We start from the raw sequence: 8,643 nt of genomic DNA on the forward strand, positions 1-8,643 counted from the left end.
GCGCACTGCTTTATATATGCATTTTATATGACAACACTATTTACCCCATGATTAATTTTTATGTGGCCAGCAGTACTTGTGTGCTGTGCCTTGAATGGACAAAGATGTTATCCATCACCAGGTCCCTGGGTGATATTAGTGTTTGCCACAAACGCACCTGTACTGAGCATGTGTTTACATGTAGGAATGCGAGCGGAAGGAGGTGAAGGTGAAGGCGCGTGCTAATGCCCCGGAGATGATTTAGAGTTAAACCGCTGAACAGCACGGAAAACTCTTTTGGTTCCCCCCCCCACAGGGACCGGTTGGTGGCGTGTGGCGAGCTGAGAGGGAAGGATCCACCACAAATCACTGCGTGCGAATGATGCAACAAGTCAGACAATTTGCTTTTAAATCACTGCCGTCTGCATTCTGTTACTTGCATTAAAAAGCGCGACGCAGCCGCACGTGCACACATAAATCAGGTTATCGCTGGGTCTCACAAGTCCTCAAATTTATGTGTCGGATATTAAAATGTATCGTGGATCTTTGTTTCACCATGTGACAAGGTTTTCATTAAGGGCTGGGCTGAAAGTTTTCAGTAGATCCAGATGCACGCTAGCAACTGCAGGAAGATTTCGCTTTATTTCCTGTCAGTTTTGCAGTAAAGCTGCAAATAGGTGCATGCATTGTTTTATCAGTGATAAGTCATTAAAAAAACCAACCAAATGAGATGTAATGAAACAGTGAGGCTCAGACCTCTTTCAGTGAACGCTTAAACTCTGTGAAGCAGTGAAGTCCATCCATCATTGTGGCAGCTGCAGGTTTAGTTTGTAATTCCACGACGAGCTACTTTTTTTCATTTGTTTGAACGAGGCAAGCGCACCAGATGGACTTCAACGTAAACACGACTGTGTAGTATTCCTAAATCTGTAGTTTTCTGCTACCAAGTATGGTCACATAACGTCAGCGACAAATGTCCCGACAGCATCCCAGCTGTAAAGAAGGAACATTCTTGAGAAGAATTTATTTTCCCATCTGTCTCTCATTGTGCAAATTGTTTAGCACATTAGAAAAAATAGTCCATCTACTCTATATTTTTATGACAACAGTGTAAGTCCTAAAGAGTTTATCAATGATTTAATCAATGGCTGTGTTCCAGTTCAAGGCTTGCAGCCCAAATAGATTCTTTCTCAGGAAATATGACAATATAACGTCACAAAATTCAGCATTGTTAAAAAAAGTTACACCTGAAAAAATAAAAATTAATATTTTAGACTTAGCTCCAGTATTGCAGCAAAAATTTCTTCAGCTCAGTTGTTAAACATACATTTAAAAATGAATTCTTTGCTCTGTGATAATTTTCCAAACCTCGCCAGATAAAAAAGAAAAATCTCTGCTCTCGTAATTTTCCTGTTCAGTTTGCTGTCGGTGCAATAAATCCTGGGATATCATTGGACACAGCCTACTTTTTCTGGGTTTTGTCAGCCGCATGAGTAGGCACCTATGAATTGTGACAGCCTACAGCGCGTGGCAGTGACAAGTTTCCAATATAAAGAACTGCAGTTTGTCAGACTGAAACCTTAGTTTTGCTTTGGCTAAAGTCGATTATCTAGGGCGACCATCTTGAATTGGGTTGACTCCAGTGGTGGGCACAGTGTCCCTAAAGCACTAATATGAGAACTAATTTCCTGATCAGTGCTTTAGGGCTTTTGCTAATTTAAAAAATTATTAGTGGATTAGCACTTGCTAAATTTATGGGCTAAATTTAAAAGCACTAACTGAGGTCTACAAATATTATTGATCAACGTTACTGTGAACAGCTGACAGTGAAAGCTGTCACGCATTTTGTTCATATGTGTGTCACTTATCCACCAGGTGACAATATATTGACAATATATGAACCCAAATACAGCTGTGGAATATCAATGATAAGTCTTAACAGAGCAACATGGCAATATGTGACTTGTGTTATTTGTTGAAGAATGTTCATGGGTTGATTAGGTTATTTTAGTGCTTTAGAGTTAGCTTTTGCTAAATTTTCAGTGCATTAGTGCTTTTAATTAGGGAACCTAAATATTTGCTTTAGTGCAGAGGTGCCAAAAGTGGGGCCCGTGGGCCAAATTTGGCCCGCCAAGCCATTTGATTTGGCCCACGAGCAGTTATCCTGGTTACCAGACTGTAATCTCCTGTCTTATGTAGAAACACTGTATTTACACTTAGTCTTTTCAACCACTGGTCCAACTATAGGTACAAGGAGCTGTCACGCAGATAGTTTTAACTCGTGGTGCTCACCTTATCTTTGAATAATGTTACGATTAAACATAAAATACAAGTTACTTTAACAGACATTTATATTAGATCTAAGCACACATCTAGATTTGCATACCTTATAAGACCACATATCCTCAAATTTTAAATTATGAAAAGTTTCATGAGCCTTTGCTGCCCGAGAAAACATTGAATTTTCTCCATGTCCTGGGGCTGAAAAAATAAACACAAACAAAAAATGTGGGCAACCGCACTGGCTGCTAGCTTAATCATAAAAATACAACTTTTTTTGAAGTGTTTGCGTTTCGTGTATTATATTATTGAATTTGGGCCACCACCCTCAGATTGATTTTTATTTTGGCCCTTTCAGGGAAAATGTTTGGGCACCCCTGCTTTAGTGCTATAGGGATAATGGAACTAATTTTTAGATTAGTGCTGCTCACCACTGGTTGACTCCAAAATGTTATCAGTTGTAGCTGTGCATCCATCGCTTATGCTAATTAAAATCCAACAGTGGTTCAGGAGATATTTTGTTAACAGTCAGAAAAATGGACACACAAGCTTGCGTGGCAGTGGGTATATATTTGCTTTAGAAATAAGATTTCAAAGGTTAGGTAAGGTAAAAATTTATTTATATAGCACTTTTCAGCAGCAAGGCGTTACAAAGTGCTTAAACTGTCCATTTTTCAGCTTGAAGGACATACTGTGTGTGTGTATGTTTGTGTAGTTGAAATGATGTGAGGTTTTGAGAGGGGGAGGCCAACAAAGGGTACCCAACCTGCTGGCTCTAACTTTTGCTCCTGTCAGCTAACGTTTTGCATGTGTGTGTGCAAATGTGTGTCCAAGATATGCTGACAGAAATCCACCTCAAATCTCTGACCCCATACACACTTAAACAAGACTGTAAAAACAACCTTAATCTGATTTCCTCAGTCAGCCTCACCTCTGCGCCCGGGGAGATTATGAAATATTTTCTTTAAGTGAATGCAGACGTGAAAGATTATAGGAGTGTCTGACAAATGGTGAGCAGAAAGTTCCAGTCAGCAAACTAACAAGTGAAATGGGTTTTTGGTGAGAAAAAGCATTGTTGGAGACAGTCGATGCAGCTAGCACACAAATTCTTTTTTTTAAATGAATGAAAGCAAAACATACGTGAAGGCCTCACATTCCATGCAGAATGCAGCCTTTCATGCCAGAGTTTTAGACAAAGATCATCCCATGAAGGAACAGAGCTGAGATTTAGCTGTTTTGGTCAAACTTTAAAAATGACCCCACGTTTCTTGTATTGCCTGTTTTTTTTTCCAGTGCCTTAGAAAGCGGACAGTATTGGACTTGAAAGGTTTTTAGTTCCTCAACAAGAGTTTTGCATTGGTGTTGTAATTGTGCATTACATTTTTTGGTACATGTTTAATAATCCTTTAGATTAATAAAGTAAACAATAACACTTAAGATTGAAGTTGTGCACAATCATATGCAAAATCACAATATGTGTTGGTACTGAGGCTCAACTACTACAAAATCAAGCTTTAGCTCAATAATTTAAATATTAATTGATTTATAAACATTTCTCTCTTGGCTAATTTTGATTAGCTGTAGCGGTCGCTTTCTGTAAATTTTGTATATTCCGTCAAGTGGTTGGAAAAACAAACAGGATCAACTCCAACACTTAATGCTGAAGTTTTACCAAGGAGTTTCACAATAGCACACACAATCAATCACAGTAGTTGTAAAATTGAATTATTTGGGGGTTTTTTAGGGTGTGAAGTAAAGTAAGTAAAGTTTTATTTATATGGCGCCTTTCACAGAAATAAATTCACAAGGTGCTGTACATTCAGGGAAGGGGGTGGGGGCAGTTAAGAAACACCCATTCAAGAAGACCTACAAGGCAAACATGGGGGAACAGGTGAAACCAGTCATGCAGCAAACACAGTTGTGCTACCTTTYAACAACAGAAAAACTAAAAACCACACAAGGGAAGATGAGGAAAAAATAAAAACAGGAGAAAAAAAGGGTGAATTCACACCTGACACATTTGGTCCACTTTAAATGGACCAGTTTGTTTCCCCAGTTTGTCTGGACCTTTTATGCAGGTGGAAAGACCCGGACCAGACAGACTCGTTTTTGAGGTGGTCTCGGTCCGCATCTAGACAAACTCTGGTGCAGTTCACTTCTGTTGTGAATACAGACCATCCTCGAACCAAACAGGAAACAAGCGTCTTTTTGGACATCACGAGCCACCGTTGCTAAGCAACATTAGCCCTTCGGAGTTGCTAACGCTAACACTGAGCACAGAGCATCTCGTCTCCTTAGGTTGCGGCAAGCATTTGAAAACACTGCCCCATAATTATAAATATATCACTGCAAAACAGCCACTGAATGAGCTGCTCTTGATGTTCATAGTCAGTTGTATTAACACCATCTTTATTTCCTGGTCTGTGCTCTGTTTTACCCCTGTCATTTCTGTCCAATGGGAGGACTGACCATCACCTGCGTGGCTTTGTTTGTAAATTATAGTCCTCTTGCAAAAAGCACAATGTGAATGCAAACCACAGCAAAGGCAAAAATAGGACTTTCCTGGTGTGAATACACCCTGTGACTGTGGCAGCCCTCTTGAACTGTGGTAGAGCAAAAGATGATCTGTTATAGATGTCTCTTTAAGGACTATTTTTTTAAGTTTTTCATTTGAATTTGTCCAGCAGTTCATTTGATATTTTGTCAACAGACACAGGCAAAAACATTATCACCCAGCTTTACCTTTTGGCAGCGGTTTATAAAGAGTAAAAAAAGGTGATATGGAAGCCACCAAGTGGAAAAGGGGAAATAAACTTGAGCGAGCTGCTGGCTGTCATTTGCTTTCTGTGCTCGGAGGTGAGACGAAGTTTACATTAAATCTCAACTTACTGCACTGTAGAGTGAATTCCATACAGGCTTCTGGCTCAAGTAGCATAATCACTAAAAACAGATTAAATTTTACATTCAAGAAAGAAATTGAAATATAAACTCTCACACCATCATGAAGGAAAGCAAAACTGGAGAATTACTTCATGTTCCACCTCAGAGCCACTCAGAGCTCCAAGGTGGATCCATATTTCAGGAAAAGAAACAGAGACAAGGTTTGCCTGTGGAGAACAAATCTTTCCACCACCTCAGGATTTATTTTGCTTTATTGTTTTTTTTTCAGTGGAGCTGAGTTTCTATTATTCTGCTGCCTTCACAGAACAAACACAATATGAATAGTTTTTTGCTTATTTGCAACCTACTATTCACACTAAATCAACTCTATCATGAAGTGAGCATTGTTCTATTTTTCTTCTTGTTTTGGACTACACAACAAATAAAAAGCTCCGGTGCATGGTGAAAAAAAATGAAGCATTTTCTGCAATTCAAGCTACGTTTTGAAAATGAGACAAATGATTTTCCAATAATATCCTCAGGCTGTTACACATGCTGCTCATGATGTGGTGTAAAAAAAAAAGCTCCTGCTTCTGTTGCTTACAGCATGAATCATTCTTCGTAACAGCATTGTATTAATGATTAAAAATTAATGATGTAGGTGGTGCAGACAGCTCATCCTTTTTCTCTCACAATGAAAGAAACCAGGAACAGCTGTGCAAACGCTTGCTTTTCTTGCAGCAATGGATTTTTTTATTTATTTATTTATTTATTTATTGAGGCTGCATGAATCTTCCCTATGTATTACATAATGTTGACATTTAGCTGGAATGAAAAAAACAACAGATTTACAGCAGCCAAAGAATTTCATTGACTTGTGAGGAGAACCAGGAAGCTCCATGTCAGTCATATAAAGACTGTGTATGAACACTTAAGAAAAAGGGCTAGCATTCCTTGAAGGAATACTTATCACCCACCACGGTCTGTGCAACTTTTACAGATCATGTTCTTAATTGATGAGGTTGTAGCCATTTTGGTCAAATCTTGAATGTAACATTCTGCACAATCTCATACAGAGTCGTAAGAGGTCATGCTCAGAGTCTGTGCTGAAGATAGCTCTCAACTACTACCACATCAAACTTTAGCTTTAAAGGGGCAATATTGTGTTTCCCAGGCATATACCGAAATTATATATCATGATAAAGTAACTATGTCACCTTTAGTTGTTATTAAAATGCTGTTTTTATGTTTAAATCAAAAACAAACTTAACTTCTCATCATAACTGTGTCTAAACGCCTTGAAATTGGCCTCTGTCTCTTTAAGAATTTCATTCAGATCCTGTCACGTCCATTTCAGCACATCATCATAGTCGCTTCTCTCTGCTGTTTAAAAGCTGGAGCATTGTAGCATGCTTTGTTGCAATGATAACTTAAAAAACAGCAACATTATACAATTTTAGTTTTGGAAAATTGCATCTCATGATCATATGACTCCTACTGTCAGACCAGGAAGTAAGTTTTCCAAAGAATCGAAGCGATTAAAGAGGTGATGTTTCAGCTTGTAAGATTATTTCAGTCACTCACACATACATCGTAATAAGTTACAAATCTTAACACATAGACAATGTGAACACTCTCTGTAATGAGGAAACTTGACTTGGAGACAGCCCAGAGGAGGAGCTGATCCTAAAAGGTGGTTCTAGTCCCAACCAGTCATTTTGCTCCCCTGCCTRGCTGCCTCAGGACACTACAGGATTTCTCTAACATGCMTGAATGAGTCAAAGCAAGATGCTGGTCATGTTTTTGATGAGAGTATAACGTCATAACATGATATAAAACTCAAAAAAGTTGATTTTACATGATAAAGCCCCTTTAAATTTGCTTAKAAGTGGTGGTTATCTTGATAGATTTGCAAAGAAAAAAACATYGTTGCACACCAGTTTTAGGTGTACATCTAAATGATTACTTTTAAAATCTGTGCAGTGATCCATGAGATATTTGACTAACACTACAGATAATACCAGAAAAACACTGGTCCTGTACCCCACTGTTACCTACAACAAAACTCAGCTTCACTGGAATTAAAGTCTTGAAGAAATAGCACACATTTTAAATGTAATGGGACAGACGACAGCCACACACACACACACACACACACTTCAGGTGGATGAGGTAAAACAGACCACGTTGGATTTATGCACCTTGTGTCAGAGGTGAAAAGTCTCTCGGTGCCAGTAAGAAGCGCACACACTGCTGCTGCTCAGCAAAAACTCTGCACAGCTTCTCATTTCACACTCCCTCCTCTTCATACTTCCCTTCCTTACTTAAGATTTACTTATGCTGCATTTTGTCTCTTGAGGTAAATCCTTTGTGAACGCAAGAGATAGATGAGCTGTAGAGCGGAGCCTTTCTGCAATGTTCACACCTCCTTTTGGGGGAACCCACCCCTCCAGTTTGACTTGTGGTGAATGAAAACCCTGATGTTTGCCAAGAAAACTGCTACAAATAGGACCACAGCATTGTTTKAAAGCTTTAATAAGCCTCAAAATTATGGCCTGTCAGGCAAAGAAATCGTCGGATTTAAGTTCATCAGATTGGGCAAATGACGCCCCCAGTGGCCTGATGTGTTATAAACTGAATCCTAGAGTTTTTTCTTCACACTTATMATGCTTTTCCTTTAGAAAGTTGCCCCCCCCCGCCCCCTTTTTTTTTTCTTTGGCTGTCAATTATGAGTGTAAGTTACAGTATGCAATTTGTGGACTGTATTGCCTCCCTTTGTTTAAAAAAAGCAAACCAAAATGCTAACTATTTTTTRTTATAACTTTGCAGGGTGATGATCATTTTCAAATTATCAACAGCAGTTTTACAAAGCTCATTACTCCCTAAGTGTTGGTGTGGCTGTTTAAAAGAGGAAGTGATGTTGCTTCCCACTGTTGATTTGTTCAGGACAAAAAAAAAACCACTCAAACGTTTGTTTTAACCCTATTATCATTGTCTCGTTCTGTCTTTCCAGGTGTGTCCTCTTACTTTTGGCCTCTGAGGCCTAAGGAGAAGTAAGCCCAGCCCAGGCCCCCATGGGACGCACCGTTACCCAGCATGCACTGCTGCTGCTGCAGTGCCTGCTGGTCCTGCGCCCCGGAGGCGTGGCCAGCAGGAGAGGGCCAGTGCTTCTGCCTGAGTCGCCCTGCCACAAGTCCGAGCACCCACTCATTCCACACTCAGGTGAGGGTTCAAACAGTGTGTGTGTGTGTGTGTGTGTGTGTGTGTGTGTGTGTGTGTGTGTGTGTGTGTGTGTGTGTGTTTGTTCTTTCCCTCCATCTTTCTGCAAACTCCTCACTTATGTTATTTATATCCACCTCAGCCTCTCTTCATGTCTCTTTTACTTCTAAGAAAGTTAGATTCACAAATGTGATGTGAGTGTCAGTCACATGGAGGCAGGGCTTAAAAGCCTGAATTTTGCCTGAAACTCTCAGACTGAAGAAGTCTCTTGGAGGAGAGACGAAA

The 8,643-nt window shown here is 39.6% G+C and overlaps 1 protein-coding gene across 1 annotated transcript in view; it reads left to right on the forward strand.

Moving 5' to 3' along the window:
* Positions 1–8,643, forward strand: part of sema5a (sema domain, seven thrombospondin repeats (type 1 and type 1-like), transmembrane domain (TM) and short cytoplasmic domain, (semaphorin) 5A) — a 178,351-nt gene that overhangs the window by 37,871 nt on the left and 131,837 nt on the right. The window contains exon 2 of the mRNA XM_014002365.1: positions 8,153–8,361. Coding sequence (XP_013857819.1) covers positions 8,214–8,361 — 148 coding nt within the window. The 5' untranslated portion in view covers positions 8,153–8,213. The remainder of the gene's footprint in view (positions 1–8,152; positions 8,362–8,643) is intronic.

This window comes from Austrofundulus limnaeus, unplaced genomic scaffold (assembly GCF_001266775.1).
Source record: "Austrofundulus limnaeus strain Quisiro unplaced genomic scaffold, Austrofundulus_limnaeus-1.0 Scaffold12, whole genome shotgun sequence".
NCBI classification, from domain to species: domain Eukaryota; kingdom Metazoa; phylum Chordata; class Actinopteri; order Cyprinodontiformes; family Rivulidae; genus Austrofundulus; species Austrofundulus limnaeus.